This window comes from Trachinotus anak, unplaced genomic scaffold (genome assembly GCF_046630095.1).
Source record: "Trachinotus anak isolate AG129_WGS33_773 ecotype Australia unplaced genomic scaffold, CSIRO_AGI_Tana_v1 ptg000002l, whole genome shotgun sequence".
Lineage (NCBI taxonomy): Eukaryota > Metazoa > Chordata > Actinopteri > Carangiformes > Carangidae > Trachinotus > Trachinotus anak.
Window position 1 is genome coordinate 4,358,343 of NW_027273853.1, and position 27,205 is coordinate 4,385,547.

At 41.2% G+C, this 27,205-nt stretch overlaps 2 protein-coding genes across 9 annotated transcripts; one reads left to right on the top strand and one right to left on the bottom strand.

The window, feature by feature from the left end:
- Positions 1-101: 101 nt before the first annotated feature.
- Positions 102-4,800, bottom strand: psma1 (proteasome 20S subunit alpha 1). Its single transcript, XM_071491209.1, has 10 exons — positions 4,674-4,800; positions 3,734-3,778; positions 3,506-3,607; positions 2,449-2,552; positions 2,254-2,342; positions 1,875-1,945; positions 1,579-1,708; positions 1,184-1,263; positions 727-831; positions 102-369 (listed from the first exon to the last, which is right to left on the bottom strand). Exons 1-10 carry the CDS (start codon positions 4,674-4,676, stop codon positions 310-312), a joined length of 789 nt encoding a protein of 262 aa, XP_071347310.1. The 5' UTR covers positions 4,677-4,800; the 3' UTR covers positions 102-309.
- Positions 4,801-5,242: 442 nt separating this feature from the next.
- LOC139628973 (calcitonin gene-related peptide 1) lies at positions 5,243-27,163 on the top strand. Of its 8 annotated transcripts, none has more exons than XM_071491306.1 (7): positions 5,243-5,395; positions 10,085-10,198; positions 16,491-16,543; positions 23,031-23,122; positions 24,128-24,262; positions 26,087-26,266; positions 26,485-27,163. In XM_071491306.1, the coding sequence occupies exons 3-6, from the start codon at positions 16,541-16,543 to the stop codon at positions 26,247-26,249; spliced, it is 393 nt and encodes a 130-aa protein (XP_071347407.1). In that variant the 5' UTR covers positions 5,243-5,395; positions 10,085-10,198; positions 16,491-16,540; the 3' UTR covers positions 26,250-26,266; positions 26,485-27,163. The 8 variants fall into 8 exon arrangements, with proteins under 8 accessions (XP_071347407.1, XP_071347415.1, XP_071347365.1 ...); XM_071491314.1 differs by having other exon boundaries at positions 26,090-26,266; XM_071491264.1 differs by lacking the exons at positions 26,087-26,266; positions 26,485-27,163 and adding an exon at positions 25,103-25,749 and having other exon boundaries at positions 5,244-5,395.
- The last annotated feature ends 42 nt before the right edge of the window (positions 27,164-27,205 follow it).

Below are 27,205 nucleotides of genomic sequence, written 5' to 3' on the forward strand. Positions count from 1 at the left end.
GTCAGACTCTTGAAACTCCCAGTTTGTTACCCACACAGGTAATGTCACTGTAGGACTCATTGTAGGTCAGATAAATGAGGAATGAAATGAAAGTGCAGCGGCACATTTCAAAAAAAGAGTTTATTACTTGTATAATGGTAGACTTTACTCATACAAAAGCAACATCACACTGGTTGATGTCAGCAGAGGATATTTTGGATTAACAGTTTAGCGAGTGGCACATCACAACAACAACCTCCCCCTCTAAGAATTACTCCGGTGAGTTGCAGTTAAGTGTCAGGTTGGTCTGGGATCTACAGGACTGCTGCCTCAGTGCTCCATTGGCTCATCAGGTGCCTCTCCAGCAGGTTCATCTGCAGGCTGGGCAACCTGACACACAAAAAACAACCTTCAGTTCACAAACATCAGAATCTGACACCAACATTAATGTTCATGATACAGAAACAGACGATTGTATTAAGTGTTACACAGATGTGTCCTCAAATTTCACTTTCATGCTTCTGAACAAAAACATTGTTTTCAGTCTTCAACTCAAATTAAAGTTTCAATATTTTCTCTGAACCCTACACACGTGTTTCAGCAGCAAGTGCTAACGGTAGGAGCCAGAGTAAGAGCTGGAAGTAGATTGTGCTCCCAGACTAATTCAATCTATCACTACATTAACTTTTTAAAAAAAAATTTGTTTCCCTGAAATGAAACAAGGCACAAGTGAACCCTTTGCAGTACCTTTCTCTGTGGCCTCTCCTCCAGTCCCTCCAGGAACGGGGCAACATCATCATCATCATAAATGGTGAACTCCATGTCCTTCCCCACGATGCCAATGGAAACATTCTGAAAAGCATGGGGAAAATGTACTCATGAAACAGCCTGTATAGCACAGCATTTAAAAAAAACTAAACAAAAAACAGATGGCAACATCGTCAGTGGACTTCAACAGCATTTTACCAACTGTGAATCCAGTGTCTTTTTACACAACTGCACCACTTCTGAATCCTTTATTGACTTCTATAAAGCTCTATAGAAAAACTTAATATTTCAGAAGAAACATCCAAAGAACTTAAGCTCAGTTTTTCCAAATAGATTACACACTTTTTTTCAGTTAAAAATATGAGATTTGTTAAGTTGTACCAAACTAAAAAATCTTACAACCAGATCCGTAAATAAAGCCTGGGAAGTGACGTACCTTGGTAGTGAGGTCCTGCTCGGTGGGGAGGGTTTCTCTGAGAGCACGGAGGCCATGCTGGACCAGCTCATTTAGATTACCTGAGAACAAAACAATAATACCATGAGTGGGATGAAATGATGCTTTTTTTTTTTAACTTGTCAATCAGCAGGTTAAATACATGTGGTGGCTCTGACATGTTTGATTCTTTGCACAATCAAGACCTTTTCACATGCTGAAACAACGAGCAACATTAATGACCAAAATATTTACAGATGCAAGAATAAACTGACAAACTGACTAATGAATACACAAAAACACCTGGAGCTCAGCTGCGACATTTGTAGCTACTGAGCTCTTAGCTTTAACAGCTGAAATAAGAGTGTGTGAGGCTAGAACATGAAATTCCATCTTACAGTCGGAAAACTTGTCCATGCATCTCTCCAGGTAGGTGCGTGCAGACTGAGAGCGCGCTCCGATTGACATGGCTTTGCAGTCAAAGTAGTTGGCTGATGGGCAGGTCTGGAAGATGTGAGGTCCCATGTCCTGGGTGACACACAAGACATGAGCAAGAGCTGTGGTCAAATTGCACACTCAATTCCTGATTTGTACAACCTTTATTCCTTCACAGGGGACTCTATGAATTGAGGAGGAGATACTACTGCAAGTGAATAAATGAAGGAAGACAAATAGTGTGAGGGAGCAAACTTACATCAAAGCCAGCAATGAGGAGTCCAACACCATAGGGCCTCCTTCCATACCTCTGTGTTGGGATTTGGGTTTCTGGAGTTTCAGTCAAGGATCAGTGCCATTCACACTTTAGTTTAACAGAAAACGGTTTGTTCAGTTGTTCTCATTCACACAGGGAAGCAGCCCAATTAAACCACTGACACATATACAGAGGGGAGTTAGTAGTGATTAGTATCCTAACAATCTGACACTGTACACAGAAACTACATTTCTAACACCTTCAACTGGCTGAGCACTTCCCTGCATTTAGAGTCAGCTGTTTCTCATGCTACCTATAAAGTCCTAACAATAGCACAAAATTGTTACAAGAAAGAAGTTAAAGTAAACAGTAGAAAGGATACTGCTGCCAACAAGAGAGACGAGACGTGATGCGGGGAGGGGCCTGTCAAAGACAAATCTGGAGTCCAGGCACTCCTGACGCATGAAGTTACTGTGGAAGAGACGGTGTTGTGATTATGAAACGTGAATAACATATGAATGAATATAAAGCTTCACTGAAAAGCTTCATCTAGACAATTAAAGTGTCTGTGTCTTACCAGAGCAGTCTGGCGTCAGCAGTCAGTCCAGCGATGGAGATACCAATGTGGTTGTCGACATGGAGGATCTTCTTCTGATGGGCGGCCAGTTCAGACTGGGCTCTCTGCAGACACAAAACATGACGCATCAGTCATGTCAGATCAAGTACCTTCCACTTGACTGTGATCTACCTCACTACATGCTTCCTTGAGTCTTTCCTTGATGTATTATAATATATTTTAAAGGTCCCATTAAATGACACTGAGAACATAATTTTCTATGTTTTTCCAATTAAGACAGGATGTAAGTGTGGACTTCATTTTAATATTATTGCGAGTTTAGAGTAAAATGACACCCAAAAACACACCTCTGGTCCAGATGGCTTCTGCCTGTGGTAGTTAGCTTGATCATAAAAGATAGATTGACAGGGTTCCTGTGATGGAAGGGATGAGGTGGCCTGTTCCACATTCTACATCTACACTAGGATTCTTTTAAAAAAAATATATCCATATATATATATAGAGACTATTTTACTCTACAATCATTTAAGTAGGCATTGTGTTCAGGGGACATACACATAAAACTCATACAGTCTAATCCAACTGTCCTGCAATAGATCCCACCTTCATGAAGGTTATAATGTTCAGTTTGTGTTGAAATAGCTTCACCCTCATTTATATTAATGAGAGGAGGTTAAATATCAGAAACAGCTCTGTATAACACAATACAGATCAACAGCATCACAAACTAGATCCTCCAAAATGATCAGAATTGAATCAACGTCTGATTAACAGAGTTAATGATAATGATACACACATGATAATGTGTGCATTTTAAGCAAATTAGAATATTTTTGGAGATTAGACAGTAACATACAGAATTAAACAATAGAATTGTCTTGTTTAATTTAGTTCAATTTACAGTTTCTACACTTAACACATGGTTTGAAAAAAACCATAGACAGTGACCGGTTTAGTGCCAGTGCTCTAAGACAGAAAGTGACGGAAACAGCATGAGAACACTGACCCAAAAAAAACAAAAAAACAAAACAAAAAAAACAACACAGAATTATTTTACCTTTAGTGCAACCAGGACTGCATGGGTTCTGGATTTGAGTCCTACAGTTGCAGAGCCTTGCTTCACTGCCTCCATGGCATACTCGATCTGATGAATACGGCCCTGTGCACAGATGAATACAGGCAACATTGTTAACACATCACACTATGACATGGCAATAATACACAGACATTAACTTTTGAATCCTGTGCAGTCAATAAAAGACAGAGGTGAAGGCAGTCGACTTACCTGCGGGCTCCATACTGTCACATCGTTGTCGTACTGATTGCGAAACTAATGATAAAAACAAGCAATACGTTTGAAAATGCAATAAGAACAAAGACACAAACACTATTATTTCTTACATCATATATAAGAGCTGAGCTTACATAGTTGTCTTGCATTTTCAGCGGTTTTCTCAGTTACACGCAAGTAATATACAAGATACTGAACCTGTCCACAGTCCGGACTCTTCTAGGCTGAGGTTTTGAATTACCACCATGACTGAATAATGGATGATCCCAGCTTTGTGTACAGCCACTCAGCACAGAGAATCAGGCAACAGAGAACAAGCACCAAACTAAATACGGATATTAATAACGATGTACAGCGCTGGGTCCTGCAGTAGGCTAGCTCACATTAGCTGGATAAACTGTATTTAAAGTTTGCCGAATCATTACATTGATCAGCTACTGGAGTTGTATTTGATGGCTTCAGGAAAAGAAGTTATTAGTCTGAGGACAAAACGAAAGTAAAAGACCCGACACTTCCACTACTGGGTTGAGTGATGCTAACTCCGCCTGTGCTGGCTAAATTTAGCTAACTCCTAGCCTGCTAACTAAGTAGCAACGGGATTGCGGTACGTTATTTGAAGCTAAATTAAAATAAACCGGGTTAATTATGAACATGATTTGATATGATATCGTCTGACAAATGTAAGCTGTGAACCGTTTTCTTGAACACACAGTTAGTTCGGTTAGCATCGGTGCGGCTAACGTTAGCAGCTACTGAAGGTGTTTTGCTTACTCACAGTGCAAAAGTTAGCTAACTAACGGCAGCGTAAGAGTCAGCAAATGATTCCCGTTTTCTGGATATCGTAATATAGACTTGCTGTGCGATGAGCTTGCTGTGCAGACACATTTTATGATACTAAATTACCCAAAATATAATAAATTTCATTCATTCTTACCATCTCTGCTCCTAAATGTGTCGCCTCTCTCTGCCGGTGTTCTGATCCTAATTTGATTGATTTTCCTGGACGCGACGTCAGGGAAAACAGTAGAGCCCCGATTTTGAAATCATCGATTGAGTAAAGTGTGACTGGCCGCGCCTTAGCAAAACTAATCTTATCATGATATTTTAATATTTTACCCTTTAAATTTAAAAAGCTAAATTATCAAAACAATTATATTTATCAGTAAAGAAGACACAAAATACGAAATATAGATTTTTTTTTAATTTCAAATTAAAGGTAGATAAAATGATTTCAGAACTCGATTTTAGAATTCACAGTTCTGCACGTTGTGACATTATTTAGTTATTATTTGATAATATAGAGATGTAAAATGAAATATTTTCAGCAGTATTATGGGCTCTATTTAGATTATGTGGAGATGCGAGTCAGTTCAGACTTCACTTCTCAAAACTAATCCTTTTTTATAAGGCTTTTAAAAAAAAATCATATCTTGTCTTCATCGTTGTTACTGAAGTTTTAGTGTGTTGAAAAGGGCTGTGAAAATAAAGGTGAGTCGCAGTGTTTTTGCATGAACACTGGGCGGCAGCAGTCTATTACAGCGCCGGATTGTGGACATTGTCAAGGAGCACAAATTACTTACTGCTGTTTCAGCCATTTTTTCCACACATAAAAACTTTCAGAAGACAGAGGAACAAATTGTCGTGTAGACGACAGTGGTGGGTGTTTTATATGCTTGTTTGCAAACTTTGATGTCTGCCAGCGTCAGTTATGGAGAAGTCAGTCTGCTTAATATAATGAAACTCCAGTAATGGAGGATTTACATTGAAACGATGCAGGTTCAGTTCAGTTCATTTGAATGAACTAATCTCAACTAACACAGTAATGCTGTGAAACAGATTTTGTACTGAAAACAGTGCAACAGTTAGATGTTACCTCACAAGTGTATAAATTAAAAATGCTTACTTTACATCCCATCCCAAATAACATTTTCATAGATATGTGAGATACAGTGTCTTCCTTCTTATGATGTTAAATAAAGTACACTAAATAAGTGTAGTAATTTAATACAGATAGATGAATACATAAACAGAATAAAAGTTTCCATTTAGTCAAGGTAACATTAAAACTCACAAGCAGCTGCAAGAAGAAAGCAGTGACAGTTCATGTGCAGGCTGCTTCTTTAAAGGTGAATGCCACCCATTTTAATAATTCACATATGTTATTTCTGTGCCACAGAGCACTTGAGTCAATACTTCTCATCCAATGTGCTTCTAAAAGACAGGAACTGGAGAAGTAACACATGACCTTTAAACTGGACTGAAAAATACGCTCTGCTGCAGAGACACTGAGCTGCACCGTGTTGTTGATGTGGAACCAAAATTAGGTTTAAAAACTGGTTTAAATACAGTAAGCTTATTTTAGTGTGACATGCCACACTTTGACAAAGTCAGCAGATGATTTATTATCCATGAAGCCTCTGATGTGTCTCCTTGATTTCCATCTTTAGGAAGGTGCGACCAACTAAAAGCATAAAAGCTGACTGATCTGTCTTAGTGTAGAGAAATAAGTGTACACTAAACATGATGAAAAATGAATCCTTAAAAAGGACAGCATTCCCCTCTGACTCTTTTAATTGTGAGACAGTTCAAATGGATCTTCTTTCCACTGGCCTTACCTCCATAACTGAACCTATACATTTGTATAATGCTTTAAAAGTGAGTTGTCTTGATGTGTTTCTTCATGTTTCTCCGTTATGATGAACACATTTTAACCAGCAGCGACCTGAACGTTTCACACACCATGTTTTAAGCAAGATGAAAATATAGAAACTTTGAATCGCTGTTTTAAAAAAAAAAAACATTATCTATTTGATACTGCAGTGATACCATGTAATGAGGCTACTACACTGTGAACTCACCAGTGAGTACCACAGAAATTAAAAGTCTGTCATGGAAAATTACGATAATTGTGTCAGAAATTGCAGGTTAAGAAATGAGACTTCTGGGAGAATCCTCATGGGTTCAGTGTTTGTAGTGGATTTTAGTTTGCTAAAGCTTGTATTGGTTTGCTGTGAAGCATTGGTTTTCAATGTTTTTTGCCCTGTGACCTTTTAAAAACGAAGCAATGCCTACTTGCCACCCCCTCTCTTCATGGACGCATCTGTCTAACAGCTGCAACCAGTTCAGCTGAAGACTGTTAGCTGTAATACAAGAAAACAAACAAAAAACAAAACAAAAAAAAGATTTTTAGGACCACCTAAAAAAAGAAGCACAACTGTGTTTTTTCTCTTAATCATCTCATGACCCTTAAATGTATTTTTGTGTCCCATTGTTGAGCCCAGGCTGTGAACCTGTGCTGCAAAGATACCATTGAAATACACCATAAATGCAATGATTTATGCAAACCATCAATAAGTGGTCTTATTGGCGGTCTTCTGAATCCTGATCGGAGAATGACTGAATTGCAGCAGTTACAGTTTCTGTCAGGAGAAGAGCTCATTTCTTTTAATGGTTGTTGGTCGTTGTCTTTTTATGAGGGATATTACAGGACTGTGGAGCAGCTCTACAGGTGGACAGCTGCTGACAGGTGTGTAGCGGGTTTACCACTGAGCCTATAATGAATGATGTCTTGCCCTCATTCCTCTGAACACGCGCTTCAACATGTACAGGCCTATATCCTCTATGACTCAACAAATTCTTGGTCGTCTTGAGGTTTTGTTTTTGTTTTTTTATTTCTTAAGGGATTCTGTCATGTTCCATGGTGAGTGTCTCTGCAGTCAGAGAAATGCCCACCGATGGCCTCATCCTCTCTGTGTCTGCTTCTAAGCTTGGCCATTGCTTGCCTTTTTTTTCTCTGTTAATGATATCTGATGTACCCTTGATCCTGGGGGGGGGGGGGGGGGGTTGGGGGTTGGGGGGGGTGAATTAGTAGGGCTGTGCTGACAAGCTCTCCTCCCCTGCCAAGGCAGCGGCAGCACGACGGCGGTGGCGGCCATTACATCAGTGCGTCAACCTCCTCCTTTGTGATTGAGATTGTGGGAGCTGTGCTGAGCTCAGCATGTTTTATTTTTTTCCTGGGGGCCTCATTTAACTCTGCCAAACGGCCCCCCGTTTAATTTTTCAAATGGAGAGCAGCCTGAGTCACTGTGTGATGGGTCCAAGCCACACTGTGGACGCTGCTCTCGCGCGTGGTGGCGGGGGGAGAGGGATTGAGGTGTTTTAAAGAGTAGAGGAGTGTGAGTGCACCCATTCCTCTACCCATTCATGGTTTTCAGTTTGTTTTAACCACAGGCCAGAGATAGACACTCTGCTGTTTTGACAATGAAACAACTTGAATCTGATTGAGACAGAATCTCTTTACATTTCTATGAATAATATATTTTTACATGTGTTGCATCAGCACAGATTCTTCATTTTTACTTCGATGTGACTTCTACCTGAGCTGCTTCTTCACAGACAGTGTACACCTGACGATATATTTACTTAATACAGAATTAATTGTGCATCCTGAGTGGCTTTAAATCCCACAAGTCCCATCCCCATGTTGCTAAAAATAGGTCAGCGACGAGTTTTAGCCTGGAAAATGACTGGACTAATGGGCAGGGAAGGTGGCAGCTCTGCCAAGGTTGCAATAAGATGGCAGCTGTCCTATAACAAGGCGGGTCAGGGGTCAGCAGCCGTGCAGCAAACAGAGGAGAGCCACCTCAGCCCCTCCCCTTTCAGAAGTCTGAATACTGTATGTCGTCACTGACTTTAGCATTTGTTACAGCAAACAGCCAGAGCGTACATGTGAGGGTGGGGGGGTGGGGGGGTGGTCTTGCAGAGATCCTTTACTGTTGACTGCCGTCAGTTTCCTGGTGTTGACGAAAGCGCCTATGCAGCATTTCAGTGGCAAATGGCTGAACAGGCTTTTTCTGGATCCAAAAAAAGAAAAGAAAAACACAGTACATTGTTGAGCACTTAATAATATCAGCAGCTCGATAGTCTCTTTGCTCAGTCCTTTGACCTAACTATAGACAGATAATAAGTATCAGGCCACACGTTTGGTGTCTCCAGAATAATCTATACCACAGGAACTGGTTCACTTTAAACCACCTGATGCCAGCAAGCATCACATTCACACACTGGGTTTGAGTCCTGCAGGTTGTTGGCTAACACGAAATGAAAAGTGATTGAGTAACACTCTTCGTTGTAAGAAGGAAATGTGGACGGAGTTGATTAACAGTAATTACAATTTTCCTATCCATCATTTTGCATCGTTTTAATGCCAGGAAATGGACCCACGTCAGTGAATCCATCACTTTAATGCTCTGACTGCATCTGACCATGGAGCAGAAGTTTGAAAAGTCTCTCAGGAGACTGCACTGCTGCTGGAGGGGTCAACACACTCACACACACATATTGTTCAGTATTACATTTATTCAGGGATTTGTTCAGTATGCATTGGCAATGGGTCAGTCAGTTTGAGATGAGCCATAAATTCAGTCGGCTGCTCTTCATAGTTTTACCTCTGTGACCTCTGAGATGAGGACTGACTGCAACATCAGCTGCAGGAAACCTCCTCTGCCACTCAGTGTTGTGTCTGTAAAACTGGACTGAGAGAATTTTCTTCTTATAGTCTCCACAGACTCCCACACTTTGTTGGTTGTTATCAAAGATTGTTTCCAGTCTGCTTAAGTGTAAATGTAGATTTCTACCTCATATTTTCAGGCACGCGCCTCAAGAAGAGCCTGTAGCTTTCCTGCCTCTGAATGTGCGTCTATGTAAATGATGGGACAAAATCTACTGTTCTTATTTTGTGAATTCCAAAGTTAATATGATGTTTATATGAAGTCAATGTAAGACTCCAGCAGTCTGAGTTAGAGCCTTTTCATTAAAAAAGTCCTTCTTTTTCTTACTGTCACTCAACTGCAGCTCAGCATAGAAACACTATGGAAACACCCATTCAGACAGTTGAAGACTCACATTAGCTTCAGTTGAACTTTTTGAATGTATTGTGGATTTTGTCCCTCATCACTTACATTGGCAGCAAATGAGTGAGGAATCTGGTAATGTCCAGTATGAAGATATTGAATGACAAAACCCTATAACCCACACTTGACTATAGTTTAAGGACAGACATGACACACTGAAAACCTATCCATGAAATCACACTAACAGCTGGCTCTAGGAACGGTAACGTCTGTCAGTGGTTCATTAGTTCTCCAGTCTAATGTTGTGATCTAGATTACCACAACATGTCAGACATTCATCCCTAAAAGATATTAATGGCTTTTATGATCCCCAGACTTGTTATGTGGTATCATCAACAGGTCAGAATTTACATGAATATTAAACTAAAATGTTGACAGCTGTATTTGGTACTTAGTACTTATTTTCAGTGGTATTTTTGCTTTTATTTGACAGTCAGTGAAGAGAGAGACGGAGCAAATTATATGGAGGAAAAGGGTCCAAGCCAGATTTGAACCCAGGCCACTGCAGCAAGAACCCAGGCTTGATGTATCATACACACATAACCAGGTGAGCTACCTCTGTGCTTAACATGTTAGGCTGCTAACATGGTGGCACTTACCTTTGTATGTAGCTCATGCTTAGGGGCTGGCTCTGGCTCAGGAGGTAGAGCGGGTCGTCCACTAATTGGACAGGTGATAGTTTGATTCCCGGCTACCCTACATTTCCCCTGATGTGTCATTGGTGTGTGAATGTGTGTATGGTAGAAAAGCGTTGTGTTTGGGTGGTTGATAAGACTACAAAAGTGCTATATTAGTGCAGAGCATTTACCGTGTTTTCAGATGTGTTACGGTATTACAGCCACAGAGTGCTGCTGGGATTACAAGACAATTTCAGTCTTGTCTTTATCTGCTTCATTTTATGTCTCATCGTAACCTTTAGCAAAATAACATAGACTTAACCTGAGCTGTAAATATGGTGCTTTATAAAATTGACTGTGCATATAATGATGGTACAAATAGACTGAAAAGAGTTGCTAGTGTCCCTGTTGGTGATTTACAATCAGAACATCTGTTCTCATTGTCTTGGGCAGCAGGGAAATAATGCAAAGATGTCTGACTTTTGATGAGCCCGAATTAATTTGAAAACTAATGCACCCGAACCATTTATTCATCCCTCATCCCTTATGTCAATGCAGAAACATCTGATGATGCCAAGCCCACAAGACGGAGACATCCAATCATTACTTTGGCTCTCCAGCAAATGTTTAAGCATTAATTGCATTTGCTCATCTAGCAGCACAATTTTGGAATAAAGCTAATGTGAGTGGCCACTTTTGGAGATGAGAGCATTGTCTTCTGTCAGATCTGCACTGCACTGATCTGTTTAATATCTACAAATTATTATAGAACAGCATCAAAAAAAAATGTCCACAAAGATTCCACAAATCAACTCAGATCTCATGATTGATTTGATTTACTCAGATTGTCAGTCTCTTTCCACAATGACACATTATTTAATGATAGACAGAGCTGGAAGAGGCTGGGAGAGGTTTACAGCTTGTCTTTATTAAGAGTCACCCTCTTCATTTTGTTGTCACTCCTGATCAGATTTTTGCAGTATTTCACAGTGGATGAATGTTTTGCACAAAACCCCGTTTGCAGTGTGATGCATCACTCTGATTTCTGATTCTTCGCTTCACTGACGTCACACATGTATTTCTGCTTGGCACAGGTCAGTTTAATGGTGAGGTTATGTAACTAACAATCAAACAAAAGAGTAGCACTTTATAATCAGGTGGGTATCTTCCAAACTTACTGTCTTTCATTGCAAAGTGGATGAAAAAATGTGAACCTATCCTTAAAAGCAGCAGCTCAGGAAAAAACACATTTTTGTAGCTGGTGTTAAGTTGAAATTTGTAACAGGCAAACCACACAATGACTAATTCATCTTTATGTATTAATTTATCCTACAGTCAGTGGTACTCTTGGCATTTCTGTACAATTTTATTTTACTTACTGGTAGAAGTATACGTCAGTACTGATGAGCTAGACTCAATGGACCCAGCCAGTGGATCAGTCAGCTTTTGATATAGATATTACATTTTCATCTGTAATGCTTAATATTACCGACAATATTTGGATATTTAAGTAGACACAGATGTTTTTCAAATTGTATATCTTACTGTTAAATGTATTTCTTTTTCTAGCAACATTAACAACATGACAACAAAAAAATAATAGTGTATTAACAGGAAAAGGGTAAGATACAAAATATAGGCGATATAGAATAGCTCAAGCAGCTATTGGATCAGAGCATTTAAACATAACATGCAGTGCAAAAGCCCCACAGCAAATATTTTTGTCGAACTTAATTAAACTATCCCCATGTGATGTGACCTTTGTGTGCTTTAAAGTAGAATTTCTATGAAAGCTCGTGGTTTAGTAAGGGCTTGCGTGACTGATTTAAACGATTACAGGCTGCTATAAAAAGATATCGACTGATTCGCAAGAGCCATTGCTATGCGATCATGTCATCGGCTCCAGTGGTGGGATTTATCGGGACATTGTCTAAGTACGTATTGTTGGTTTCAGTGGAGCAAGCGTGACACCAGATGAGGACAGGGAGGCCTGCCAATCAATACTCACAGAGATGTATAAGACTGTCAAACAGTCTGTGCACAGAGGAATTCTGGTTCATAGCAAAAGGTTAGTTCAATTTGATATTTATGCTATTTGACTCTTAGTCTTGGCTGTTTTGGAAAATCCGATGATAAACTGACATCTAGTCATATTTAGGTGTCTTGAGGGAATCCTTGTCCAAAGCATAAGTCTTCAGTAGAGGAAAGAATGTTTTACCATCATGAGGCCAGATTTTTTTAATTTATTTTATACATAAACTCGTCAACAAGTGAAATACAGTTGAAATGACTTGTAACTTGTGTGACGTGATACCCTAATGGGCAGGAGACACTGTGGTGGCTCTGTTTAGGTGGGCGTGTGATCAAGTGTTGTTCTGGAGACACCTGGCTGCTCCAGCTAATCTATTCATTAAATCCCCTTAATGGCCTCTTGTGCTTCAGGATCCATCATGTCACAATAATGGCTTTTATGAGTGAAGGGTGCTTTTAACTGCATTTGACTGATTGGAAAAACTGTCCCATTTCAGGTGAGCGGGAAAAAAAAAATGCAGAGGCTGACACACCATATTAATTTCACTGCCGTGCCGTCTAAACCATTAACTTGTAGACTCAATTACGTCAATGAGGGCGACATAACAAGGGAAAGAAGAGGTTCACGGGTCAGGAATTTGATGGTCCACAATTTGAGACATTTTCCTCTGTAAGGGAGAACGATCTCTCCAAAGGATGATGAGAAGTCTTTGGCAAGGCAAACTTGTCTTAGGCAGCAGGAGGTAGAGGAATAATGATAAGGAAAAAAGACAGAAGTAATGAAAGAATGATGCAAAAAAAAAAAAAAATTCAGATGATGTAAGGAAGGACTCGGTGCACTCTGACAAAAGACAAAAGAAATGTATAGGAAAAAGACAATGATTGAGACCTTTCCTGAAAGCCACTTTTAAAAACTAACTTTGCCTAAAACAAGAAATTATTTACAGATAGACATGTTTTTGCCCATTAATGAAGCTTTTCCTTCTCAGTTTCATTGTAACTTGAGCATCTTTGAGCCACATTGAGAGCCAGAAATTTCCAACTCTCAGCTTTACTGCAGAGGCAGAAATGATGGCAGATTCTTGGGTCTGGGCCAGGCTTTATAACCGCATAATGTTTAACTTTCTATAAATACCACGGGATGCGGTCCAGGTTGATCAAGTGTGATTGAATCTGAAATGACTCCAAAGACGGGAGCCAAGTTTCCTTAAGATACTTCAGAGGAACTGCTTGCCTCTGCCCAGCTTTTAACAGGGCACCAGCCTGAGTCACTCCATGGTTTCTTTAGGTGCATCAGAGTTATTTGAGCAAAAATAACTCCTGCACCACACAAAATCTCAAGCAGGACTGATATCTTAAAAAGGGCAGTCAAGCTGTGTTACTTTTTACATGAGTGTAGATGATCAGTTTGTGCAGGGGGGATTTTTGGGAGCTGTCCTGAAATACCAGTTTAAAAATGATTTCCATCAAGAGTCTGATAACTGACTGTTTACTAAGCCCAAGACTTCCTACTTAATTATGCTCCTCAAGCTCTCTGTTCTTATGCAGTTTATAATGATAACTGTGGATTTACCATTGAATTGTTCAGTTATTTCTATAAAAGTTGGTCCTTGTTTTCAAACAGAGGCACACAAGTCTTGTTTTCAGCCAGCAACTGTTTCTGCCAGTTAGAAATGACAGCTGTCCCTGGTACAGCTTGCTAAAGCTAATGTTAGCTGTTAGGGTTTGTTGAAAACACTGTGTGACTGAACTTTAATGTTTTTTTTTTTTATTATTTTTTTTAAAAGAACCATATAAAAGTATCTTAAATATTCACTTAATAGTTAGATACATAAATCAGCATCAGCAATTATTCAAGTAAGTCTTTTTTCAAACAAAAAGCTTCTCACTTGTGATATGCTGATTTTCTTTGTGGACTGTTGGTTCGACAAACAATAAATTTGATGACATAACCTTAGACTAAATGCAAATTAGCATTTAATGGACCAAACTATTAATCCAGAAAACAATTGGCAGAAGAATCTTTAGTTGTAGACTCAAGAAACACCATTGTACTTCACTTGGAGCTACTTAGTCCTGGTGTTATAGGTATGATTAGGTATTAAGGTAAGATTAGACTGTTTGGCCACCTGAATCAAATTCAAGCCACTAATGCTGCCTTCAGAATGACTTCTGGATCTGCACCATCTACTTCACCCCATCAGACAGGGTAATGCTCCTTCGCGACCCCTGTGACCCTTCAGAGAACATCGCCCGGCACTACCATCCCTGCACAGGAGGCAACCACAGTCCAGACTCCTCTCCTCTGTGGTTCCCGTTTAGTAGAACAAGCTACCAAATGCTATGAGAGCAGGGGCGTCCCTCTCTATCTTCAAGAATCTCTAGGAGACTCATCTCTTCTGAGAGCACCTCCTGTCCTAACACCTAACACACCTAACTAGCACTTACTATACACTTCTTAACTGATCTTTTTCCACTTGGCTTTATTGAACAGATTTAGTACTTAGTGCTTACTCCAAGGTCTCCTACTGTACTGAAGCTTCAGTGTTGTCCTCAATCAGAAGTTGCTTTGGATAAAAGTGTCTGTCAAATGAGTAAATGAGTCCTGTGTGGCTGCTTATTCATATTTTCAAACAGTATGTTTTCACTTTTAATGTTACGAGAAAGGATTTCAGGATGTGGACCAACCAATGTGTTTGATGAATGTGGTGCTATTTCGGCTAATGTTGGCTGGGGCTGCTCGAGTGTAAAACTAAATCTGATAGAGAGCAGGACAGAGCTGCTAGCCTTAGCTTAAAATCAAATTACTCCACTCTTCTACAGAGTGGGGGAATTTTCTGGAAAATTTTCTTTAATGAACTTGTAACCCTACAAAATATATAACAATATTATATATAAAAATACATATAAGATAGTTAGTTAATGACATATGCTCCGTGGCCTGGGAAGTAATGCTTGGTTACTATGTAAGCCAGTCAGCTCAACATGCTAATGATGGCAGCTTGTGTTAGAAAAGACAAATATGAACATGTTTGCTCTTGTGGTTTCAGTTTTTGGAAAGCTTAAAAACACCCCAAATTCTTCTCTTACTAAATATTATTAAATGACAGGCCTGCTGTGCCCAGTTACATTTGCTGAGGTACGAATTGACAAATACCGTTTGGATGAGGGGTTCAGTTACTCAGAGTTAAACTTCAATCAGCATAACTGATGGGACATGTTTGACCACTGCTGTCCTGCCTGTATTTCAACACCTAGTTGTGATGTATTAATTGTGCCATTCATAGATAAGGTTGCAAAAATGAACAGACTGTATACCAGAGCTGAGCTGTGTGTGCATCACCGTCTAGCACTGCAAGAGGTTCTTTTATTAGGAAATGAGAGTGGATGAAATAAATGATTGAGTGATTATCATAATGTTTTATATAGTCAAGCTGGCAAGCACAATCACTGCACAACTCAAATCCAATTCCACCACATTCCTGCTAGTCAGGTCACTTCATTCATTATTGTGTAATCATGATAAATAGGACTCCCAACAGGCACTTTTCAGAAGCACAAACTCTCCTTAGTGTTGTTTTGTTCCTCCAGGGCATTTGTAAGTGTCTAGCTATCGACTGCTGAGAGGTCTCTTTTTCTGGTCTGCTCCTCTTTCTTCAATGAATGTGGAGCAGAAGCAAGCCCAGCCATTTAGACAGTGCCAGGGGGCCAACACCCTGCCCACGCTGCAATGCTGAAGGCCCCTGATTGATGTTTTGAGGTTTCAACGATTGAATGTAATCTCCCTAATGTCTGGGGATAAACAACAGCAAACGCCTGGAAACTTAGAACTACCTGCCTGCTCCTTGACATTTTACATGCTTCCTTAACTGATGACCTTCTGCTCAGCCACTTGTTCCGTCGGAACAAGAGTGTAACAAACACCTGCTTTAAGCAACATATCTTCCACCCCAGCCTATTCCCAATAATCCCAGTGAAAGCTACATCCCAGGTGTTTAAACACAGTCACTCGACTCCCTGATGTAAAACCACAAAGTGACAGCAGCTCCACCACTTGAACTTGTATTCAATCAGGTGGCGAGCTTCCTTTGTGGTGGCAAGCCACTGATTAGATTTGGAGATTGAGAGCCATTACAGGAGGCTGCAGTTGGATGGTGACTTAAGTGCTGTTTCGCTTTCCTTTCTCTTTAGGAAGTGATTTATCTGGATGGGCCTGGCCTTAACTGACTGGGAGCTGCCCAATGGTGAGCAGTGCCATTCATAGATCATATCACCCTGCTCTGACCCTATCAACACTGTCTGTCCTCCCAATGGTGATTTATGGTTTCTGCGCAAGGGAAAGTCTGACATTACAATACTGGTTACATTCACAGCTTATTAGATGGGATCTTACTTTCACTTATTCTTGTCCTTCACTTTGTGTGACTTTAATATGTCAGTTGTCCTGTGTAATTTTAGTGACACGTTGAGGGAGCTGAAACTACTAGTTAAGATGTAAAATATGTAAAATGTAAAAATAATCTGCAGCTATTTTGATAGTGGACTGCTTCAGCCATTTTCAAGCAAAACAATTGAAAATGCTGCACATTCTAAAGTCAGTCGTCAATCATCTTAAAGGGGCTATTTGTTTGGAGATGTTTTTCTTTTCTTTAATTGGCTTCTTGATACAATATAAGAAAGACAGCGATTCACAAACAATTAAGTGTCATGGATAATAATCAATGTGACAGCAAAAGGCATCCTCAACAGTATTTCAGTCAGTCATGTCCATCGGGTATTTAGTGATTTTCTGTATTTCACAGACTGTCCTTCGTTAAGCTCCAGACAACTGGTATGATCTGTGGGCAGCTCTTCAAGTATTGAAACCAGTGGTTGTAAATTGTTCTTCTGTTTCTAAGAGTCACAAGTTATTGAAAGAGAAACAACAAATATCCACTGAACATTTGTTTTCCATCATCAAGCTAACTGTTACTCTAATTATTTTTTCGAGTTGGAGAGAACAAAAACAACACTGAGAGTCGAGCCCCTTGAACAAACACAACATGTTTGGTGGCTTCAGTTCATAAAGGAGCGTTGAAGCTGCATTGCAAGAGCTGGAGCAGAGCGAGTTTAATCAGTGGTTCCCAACCTGGAGGTTGATTATTTGCCTTATATATTATGTAATATCCTCCAAAAGGCACCAACACCACAAACACGGCTGAGAGGTCACGCTCAGGGACTCCGATTAGCAGAGGTGATGCTGAGCAGACACCAAGACACCAAATGGCTAGCCCACAGTGACAGCACCCACCTGTCACTCAAAGCAGCAACACCCTGTATAGTCCCCTGTATAGTTGTCATGATGGGGGAAATTAGCCATAGAGACCAACACCTTTTTAACTTGGGGGATTGACTCACTTTTGGAGCCAGCCTCCAGTGGCTGTTTAGGGAACTGCACTTTTTGGCTCTTCAGCGTTGGCTTCATTTTTCAGCCTCGGCGACTGCTGCTTGGAATATAGACAGTACATCTAACTTTTATGTCCACCTTCATATTTGTTTTGCAGGCATTGAATTTTGATTTTTTACATTTAATTCTTATGTGTGTGCACGCCCAACACTGAGACAGCACCTAAACTCATGCAGTGATACCACTGTGCATGTGGCTAATGTGCATGTGTGTGTGCGTGACATGAAACATACCTATACATCACCTCTTTAATGGGCTCAGCCATTACTCTGACAAATAGCACAGCAGTCCTACACATGCAGGAGTATCAATAACACTACCTCTGTGTGTTGGCATCAATTCTGCAGGTGTACTTTTTTTTTTACATGTACATGGAAGATACTTGACTGGTCCAGTGCAGCTGAGCCATTAAGATGACATATAGCATAACGTTTGTTCACATCCAATAATACCCTAGCAGGAGCAGCAGCAGGAGCAGCAGACATAGTGGTCATTGTGTCCCCAGTAATAACTTACACTACGGTGGGCGTGTTGATCTCAGCTGAGGGAGGCCCAGCTCCAAAGGTTACCATATCGACTCAGCGCTCCAAAGTTTTTTCAGGAAGTGAGGGAAAAACTTTGGAGGGGTCAGGGAGGCCTGTGCTGCTCCCTTGGGTGAAGTATGATGCAGATGACCTGAAAGGAACACCCATGCTGAAAAAAATCATCCCACATATGTAAGTATGCACGTATAGAGTATAGATACACTCACCCACACACAGAAAGACAATATATAGACCCACAGAGATGACATATAACACACACACTGCATCACCGAGGCGCTAAGAAAGGCAAGTTTATTTTTAGTTCAACTGTGACACAACCACACCACACTCCGTTTGTCCAATTGATTTTAAAAGGCCACGTGTACAGAGACATACAGGAGATGATCATATAGATCCACAAATGAAGTTAAAACAGAACTTTTTATAGATCCTTACGAGACAAATTTATGTTCCTTTGTTTTCTTTCTGATGTACACACAGATACACACATGCAAACACACACATCCTTGTCTTGCTACATTCCTGGGGACCTGTCATTGCCATAATGCATTCCCTATCACTAAGCTTAAGATCATAAAACAATGCCGAACCCATACCCCTGAAACTGAGGGGGTCCATCATTCTGGTCGCCACAAATCTGTCTGACCCCACAAGTATAGTGGGCTCCCAGTTTGTTTCCAAATAGGTATATAAGGTAGTTACAAAAGGATACAAAACGAGCTTTAAAAAATGTCAGGGCGAGATAATAGTAGTTTTAAGAGTAGTTGTTTCAACTAGTTTGTCATTTAGTTGGCAGTTTATTAGGAACACCAGAATAATGCAGTCAACAGTCCTGCAATAAATCCTAGCTTCATGAAAGTTGTAATGTTCAGATTTTTAGAGTTTTCGAGAAGTGTTTATTCAATGTTTGGGGGGGTTATAGAAACATGGGTCTCTATAATGCAATACAGTTCAACAGCATCCCAATTCTAAATCCTCCTAAAACTACTGGTTCTAAAACTGATTAACCACCTCACTAAATAGTTTTAACAAAAGCCAAACACTGGGGATGGTGGGATGGGGGTGGTGATGTAATGTTTTATAACAGAACAAAATGGGCAAATAGGTGGGGCATATGTGGAGCTGAGAATTCAGTGCATGCCAGTTTGTGGCAAGCATACGCTCACCCATCTGTCACTCAAATCAATGCACTCTCATTTATACATCAATTTAAGCCTTAATAAAATTTTAACAGTTGAGTTATATAAAAAAATTCACCCCAGTACAGTTGTCTTAAAGGAAGAAATTAGCTTCACAGACTAAAACCATTTTTTGTACCAGGCTGTAAACATGTTTATTTCTGCTGTAAGGTTGGACAGTTTAACATGGGAGTCTATGGGGACTGACTCACTTTTGGAGCCAGACTCAAGTGGTCATTTGAGGAACTGCAGTTTTTGGTGCTTCAGTGTTGGCTTAATTTTTTAACTCCAGTTTGCTGCTTGCTGTCCACCTGTAAAACACCTTTTAATCCAGATTTAGGAAATTCTATATAAATAAAGTTTAAAATATAAATAATAATACTTCTGAAGGTTTGGCACTCGCGATTTCTCTCTTAACATTTTGTGACTCATTCTTTGTAACGTTTTACTCTTGTGAGTCAGATGGTACACACATTTATTTTAATTATTTATTGTCACTTCCAAAACATTTCCTTTATTTTTTACTGAGCTTTTGTTGAAGTGTCACTGTGGTGCAGCGATGATGCAGCTGATGCCACACTGAACGTTTGTTTTACTGTAGACTTGAGCCTGAAGAACTAAAAAAAGAACCTCTTTTTAAAAGCAGCAGGTAAAATATGTGGTCAGCATGGGGGAATGCATGAAAGCAATTTCACAGAGACTCCTTTTTTTCCTGTTACTTGCTTTATCTTTAGCAACCTGTTTATAGTCTTCCATGACAGGTGAACCGGTTTACAATCAATGCTTTTGCAAAGTTTTGTATGGATGATCAAGAAGCTGAATCTGATATGACAGCTTAAGAGAAAGTTATAATTTAGAAGAAGTTAGTGGTCCTCTGGTATGTATCCATCTGTGCAGAGTAAGTTATGGCAGGACAGAGGATGTGCAGGTAGAAAAGCAATGTCGGTACATAGATGTGGCATGAGGCCCGGCAGCTGTCTATTCAGCAGTGATTTAGCGTCTGACATGGGTGAGCCTTGTGCCTCAATAGCACTAAAAGGCTCATCCTGTCTAATGGGGTTCCTCTATGACGCAGACAAGGAGAGGCAACCCCTCCCCTTCTTTTACTCTGACATATAATCCTACACACACACACACACACACACACATACACACACACACACACACACACTTACTGTACATCCATTCATTTTGCACACAGACTTTGAATGCACACACGCAGACACATATCAAACACACACACGCTCTTTCATGTGCACTCAGAGGTTCCAGCATGTGCACACACAGTTTACTGTACAAACACACATGCATGCTGTCCTGCACTCTAATGAAAAGGAAGGGAATTGAGACGATGGCGCACGACAAACAGTTGTGTAATTGCTTTTGAGAAACAGCTCTTGTCAGAGGCGGTCATCGATTGATCTCGCTGAAGACAACTCGTTTACTCAGTGTGTGGGAGGAGGCCCAGGCGGCAGTGATCATTACTGGACTGACTGTGGTATCACTTTATTAACTTAATATGGTTTGATGATCCACTGTGATGGGGAGGGAGGCTGTCATACTTGGACTGGGTTATACTGCAGACTACAATAAACAATACACAATTTAAGTTGGAGAAGACAAAAGATTTGCACAATGCTTTGTAGTTTTCAAGTAATTTGATGGATACTCTGAGCAGAGTTGACTCATATGCATGGCTACAAGTTCAATATTTGTGGTGAATCACATCGTTTTTCCCCAAATCAAATCAATAACAAGCAGATTACATAAGCTGATTGTAGATGGTCTGTACTGAGCTGAGGCGCAGTGGGTGTAGTGCTGGAGCTGGTGCTATCCAAACAACGTTATGAATGAAGAGCCCAGGAGTGCGTCACTGTGTAGTGTACATCCCTCCCCAGCAGATGGCCCCGCCTGCAAGTGCTTCGCTGGGAGGGTGGTGGTGGTGTCGGTGGGGGGGCCTTTATCGATTTGGCATTTGAGATATAGCATGCAATGTAACATTTTTGGAAGGTTCTTAAAATATTTATTGCTGGTGAAGCTTCTCCACGGCCACCAGTTTGCTTTGCCTCCTATTTAATTAATGACCTCAATGCAAATTGGAGATAACAAATGGTCAAAATGACTGGTGGATTTTGTGAATGGAGCACTTAGTGACTAAGGAATGACGTCAGCGCAAAGCCATATCCCTTATTAGTGAGCCAGGACTGAGGGGAGGCGTCCCATTGGCTCACCGTAGCATCAGAGCGACGTGATTGGCTGCTGGCGGATAATTAAACACCTACACAGTCAATGCACAAATCCAAGTGGTGGGATATATAGGCTGGTGCGTTGGCGCTGCATGCAACAGAATCAAGAGTTGTTCTGCAAGTTGAGAGAAAGTCAACTTACTGTGTTTTGCATAGAGATACATAGAGATTTATATTTATTTATTTATTTTTTGCTGGGTGATTATCACTGAAGGTAAGTGTTGACTTTTAATGCTGTGTTGGGCGAAGTGTTGGGACGGCAGCTTGACTGTGAATGTAGCTGATAAGCTGTTTGCATGTGTGTGTGGATCAGAGGGGATATGGACACAGAGGCGCCGCGTTAGACTGCAGTGACGTGATGCTGCTGGTAATGAGATTGGAGTGTGGCCACTGGGGTCACCACGATCACCACCACCCGTTTTGTTAGGGTCCAGTCTGCTACTTGGAGGCCAAAGAGTGAGAGATAGAGGGAGACAAAAGGGAAGTGAGACAGAGAAGAAGAAAGGGAGTCAAAAATGAGAAGAGGCTGAAGTAAAGAACAGCAGGAAAAAAAAAGAAGAGGTGGACTGGAGGAACCAGGTTTAAGTGTGTGTGTGTGTTTGTGTGTGTGTGTGTGTGTGAGAGGGAGAGAGAGAGAAAGAGAGAGAGCGAGAGAGTAAGAGAGAGAGAGTGCAGGCAGCTCATTACACTAATGCACTGGTCCCTTAGGGAGTTGGCAGGCTTGGAGTCCCCCCCCCCCAACCTTCCCTTTCGCTTTTCACCCCTCCTCTTCCAGCACTAGCAAGTGTTACATGCATCACAGAGTCTAGGACCCCCACCTACCCTCACACACACACACACACACACACACACACACACACACACACACGCTCCCACCCGCAGACATGCCACACTCCGAGACCTGAGGCGCAGGACATGAGAGAACTACCTGTCCTGTGCTCTTGGCTGGATGTTTTTTGAGGAACAGTGTGTTTTGTAGAAGCAGAGCAGGGGGGATGGTTTTGTGGCTCAGGTCTGAAGGGGTGTTGTGTGGAAGTCAAAGCGAGGACGCTCAGCTGGAGACCAGAGATAAACAGTGGCAAGCTGGGATGTGGGTAGAGCTGAGCTCACCTCTCGGGGAAATGACAAAAAGCTTTTTTTTCTACTTGCAACTTCTTCCCAACAGCACGAGAAGAACAGACGCCTGCAAGTACAGTTACTAGATGTATGTTGATGAATTTTAGGTGACTTGAGAACTTATTTTAGCAGTGTGTGAGTGTGAGCGGCAGCAGTCCTGTGCACAAGCAGCTGACGGGGATGTCTCTCTTGCTATGTAGGGGACCATGGTTATGTTGAAGATCTCTGCTTTCCTCGTTGCCTACGCCCTGGTCATTTGCCAGATGTACTGCTCACAAGCCGCCCCTGCCAGGTGAGACGCTCCACATTCACACCTCACGCTCTCAGCTGACATGCATTTTCCAGCTACTTGAAAGGCAAGCAGTAGAAATACAAGCAACCGCTGGGAAGGAATGGAAGGAGGCAAAAAGATACCTCGGAAAATGTGAAAAATATTTTTCCCTGATTGTATCAAGTAGAGTTTTCTTTTTTTTTTGGAAAATATAGACAAAGTATTGTCAGTGCCGCTGGAAAAATAGGAAATTATTGGGGAAGGATTTGTATATGTGATGGACGGAGTGATGCAAACACATTCAAAGATACAGCAGGTGCTGCAGTGTGTAATAATGTGCATGCTGACAAACTTTAAACATGTTTGCTCTGGTTTATCTTAATAATTTATGAAGCTAAATCTCAGGCTCAGTGGAGGTTTTTTAGGTTTACAATAATTAAAATTATTGTTTACATCTTATTAATTTGATTTTCCTAAATAATATTTACAGTTTGAGGATTTTTATTTAAGTGTAATCCAATCAGATGATAAATATCTCAGGACTAATAGAAACAAAAAAGAAGCAAAAAGTGAAAAAATAAAGAGGAATAAAGAGTAATTCACTTTAGGAGGAGATAAATGTGATCTATATATTTATATGAAGCCTCATTCAAGCCACTCCCCACACTGTTCCCATGAAGCCATCGATTTAGTAATAAATCTGGGGCCGGCTGCACATCGGCCCCTCTCTCAGATGGGGCACTTTCCGCAGATTGTTTCCCCGTGTTGGCCGGGGGCCCTCCAACTCAGACGTCATTCCTCTCAGAGTTGGTGACGTCCCAGCCAACCTCCACCTCCCCCCCACCCCTATCCATCCAGCCAGTCCAACAGCACCCTACCCCACCCTAACACCATCATATACCCCCCACCCCCCCTCCTTTTAACTGCAGGTGATAATTCTATAGAGAAGGATTTAATGCTGATCTCAATGCCTGTCCTCCCCAAACCCTTCTGACCCCTATGCCCCCCCCCTCCCCTTCACTCCAGACCGGGTCTAGAGTCCATGTCAGACCGAGTCACGCTCACGGACTACGAGGCGCGAAGGTTACTCAACGCCATCGTGAAGGAGTTTGTGCAGATGACAGCAGAGGAGCTGGAGCAGCAGGCAACCGAAGGAAACAGGTACAGATGACTCCTCTTTATTTTAACCCGTGGTCAACATTTTCTCCCTGTGCAGACACAGACAGTGAACGCTGACTAAAGCCAGGATAGACAGGTAACTGGTCAAACTAAACTTCTTAAATAAATAAAAAAATTAAAAACAAACCGTGCTGGACTTTATGCAGGAACCATTTTCTGGTTTCACTTTGACACCACTGAGGATGCATCTTTTTTAGTGTCCTCTCCTCCCTCAGCTGTAGAGGTATGTACTTCTCAGCAGACAAAAAAGAGAAAAGCGGATTATTCCCAAGAAAAGACACAAACAAAAACAATCCCTCTTCTCCGTCTCGACCCTGCTCCTGCATGGATGAGTTTGATTTTGACTTTGTTTGAAGGGACTATTTCCAGCCTGCCTGCCGGGCATGTGAGCAGTGTGTGCCTAACGGAACGAATAAGTGTGCATGATGTCAATTAAGTGGAGTTGCATGACAGTGGGAAGCGACTGGTTTCTGTTTGTTCTGTGGGTGTAAAAGATGCGACAAGAGGGGATTGACTGGGGGTGGGGGTAGGGGGGCAATGGAGGTTTTGGCGCATGAGGGGATGGATGACAAGTCCTTTGAATGATGGGAAAAGAGGAAAAGCATGATGCTAGAGTGTGTGTGTGTGTGTGTGTGTGTGTGTGTTGGGGGGAATGTTTTCATATTTACTTTTTGATACCTGTGATGGCATGAGAAAGAAATGCATGAATGCGTGAATGGAAGGAAAAAAGGAAGAGAGAGATAAAGAAAGTGTTACCTGCATGTTTTTTTATATCCATGAGCCTGTTCTGTGCATGTGTTCTGTGTGTCCCCTCCCCGACAGCATGGACAGGCCCCTAACCAAGCGCTGCTCCAACCTCAGCACCTGTGTGCTGGGCAAACTGTCTCAGGAGCTGCACAAGTTGCAGACGTTCCCTCGCACGAACGTGGGAGCAGGAACGCCCGGCAAGAAGCGCAGTGCGCCTGAGAGTGACAGCTATGCAAGCTACGGCGAGACGTTTGACAGCATCTAACCCCTCCTCATCCTCATCCTCCCTCAGACCCTCTTTTAGCTTTACCGCATCTCCTCCTTTCCCTCCCCCTCTTCCTTTCCTTTCCTTTTCCCTTCTCTCCTCTCCCGTCCTCTAGCTCTCCTCATCCCAGTTTCAGTTTTGGACTGGCAAGTGCATGTTGACTTTACCTGCTTGATTGAAATTAGAAGAACATGGCCTTTAAATCCCCCCCCCCCTTTTGTGTGTTTTGGCAGAGAATGATTTGTCCCAATAATTTCAGACAATCAGACTTAGTTCTCATAAATGTAATTCAGGAGCTGTTTCAGACATCCATCTTTGTGTACTGTGGAGTCATTTGATGGCAAATTCAAAGCCCCTGAAACTTCAGAGTTGAGAGAGATCACTTAATGGAACCATTAATAAATGATCCACTCATGCGACACCATGTTTGCTGTTCAATAAACGTATTTTTCTACCAGGAAGCCTTAGCTCATTTTCATTCTTAGGGATGTTTTAAAACAGTGAGTTGAACTCCATGGACTCATTTGCATATATGGACATTAAATGGACATAAATAGGGTTTTAGAGCAACTGATAGTGCCCTTCAAATAATCTCTGAAGCTCTCATCAAGTCCAAAGGTAAGAAAAATGACAAACTAGGGGAAATATACAGTTTAACTTTGCATGCTTGATGTATTTTTTTAACTTACTTTCATCATATATTGAAGATAATATTGATTTTTTTTTTTTAAAGTGTGCGTGTGCAGGTCTGTATGGATGATTTCGGCGTTAATCCCTTGTTTGCTCTCCTGAAGCAGCGTTACAGCACAGAAGCGAGCCTGCAACACGGCAACCTGCGTGACTCACCGCCTGGCAGACTTCCTCAGCAGGTCGGGGGGAATGGGCAACAGCAACTTCGTCCCCACCAACGTTGGTGCCAAGGCCTTCGGCAGGCGGAGGAGAAGCGTCCAGATGTGAGCACCGTCAGAGAAACGGTAAATAGAGACCTTCTGTCTTCCTTCCTAGACTCTGATTTCCAACCTGTGACATCTGCTAATTAAAAAAGTAACCACATGTTGTAACACCACAATGTGAATGATCGTACCTAACTGGACCCTTGACGGATTTATTTGAAATTACAAATGGATTCATATCATTTTGGGCTCATCCTGTCATGATTTAATCTCTTTCTTTCTGTCTTTCTCTCTTTCAGAGTTTGAAAAAAAGAAAACATCAGAAAAAAACTGAGAGCAAAAACCAACAAAAACAAAATCGAGCGGGAAATAAACACTGAACTGGCCCTTTATCCACTCTCTCACCTCCTTATGGGAAAAAAAGATACCACAGGACTTTCTCATCCCCATCTCCATCCTGTTAGTGAAACCTTTTGCTTTTGGCAAATAAGAGAAAAAAAGAGAAAAAAAAGCACTTTAGTTTATGTATATGAACAAATGAACTCCTGAAGAAAAAAAAAACATCCTCATGGTTCCTCTTTTTTATACATGCCTATCATTGGAAAAATAAAATGAAAGCAGCAGTGGTTATCACCTTATTTTCTTCCTCCTTTCACCTCGTTAGAGCACATTTCTTCCATGCGATGCTTCCCATTTCCCACATCCTCCATATCCCCCCCTCTCCTCCCGAGGGTACCCTGTTTTTGTGTGTGCCACAGGGACGCCATTAAAGATCAGCCTACCCAAGGCCCCCCCACAACGGCTGTTGTCTTGTGCCTTGATGTAGAACAATTTACATGAACATGATTGTACAGTTCTGTTTCGAGATGATAAAGAAGACCCGAGCGAGGATGAAGAGAATGAAGACAGATTAATATTGTAAACAATATTGTGAAAACAAATTTCAGCAAGATTAAAATGTATTTTAGATACACTCGGGTTTGGGGTACTTGTGTTGTTCTTCATAAGTTTTTAAGCATT

Excerpts from the sequence above, each read along its gene's own strand:
- psma1 (XM_071491209.1), bottom strand. Across the intron at positions 2,553-3,505 it reads CAGTCCTGGTTGCACTAAAG|AGAGCCCAGTCTGAACTGGC; the intron begins GTAAAATAATTC and ends TTGTGTCTGCAG. Across the intron at positions 1,946-2,253 it reads CGTCTCTCTTGTTGGCAGCA|AAACCCAAATCCCAACACAG; the intron begins GTATCCTTTCTA and ends CTGAAACTCCAG.
- LOC139628973 (XM_071491264.1), top strand. Across the intron at positions 23,123-24,127 it reads TCACAAGCCGCCCCTGCCAG|ACCGGGTCTAGAGTCCATGT; the intron begins GTGAGACGCTCC and ends CCTTCACTCCAG. Across the intron at positions 24,263-25,102 it reads CAGGCAACCGAAGGAAACAG|CATGGACAGGCCCCTAACCA; the intron begins GTACAGATGACT and ends CCTCCCCGACAG.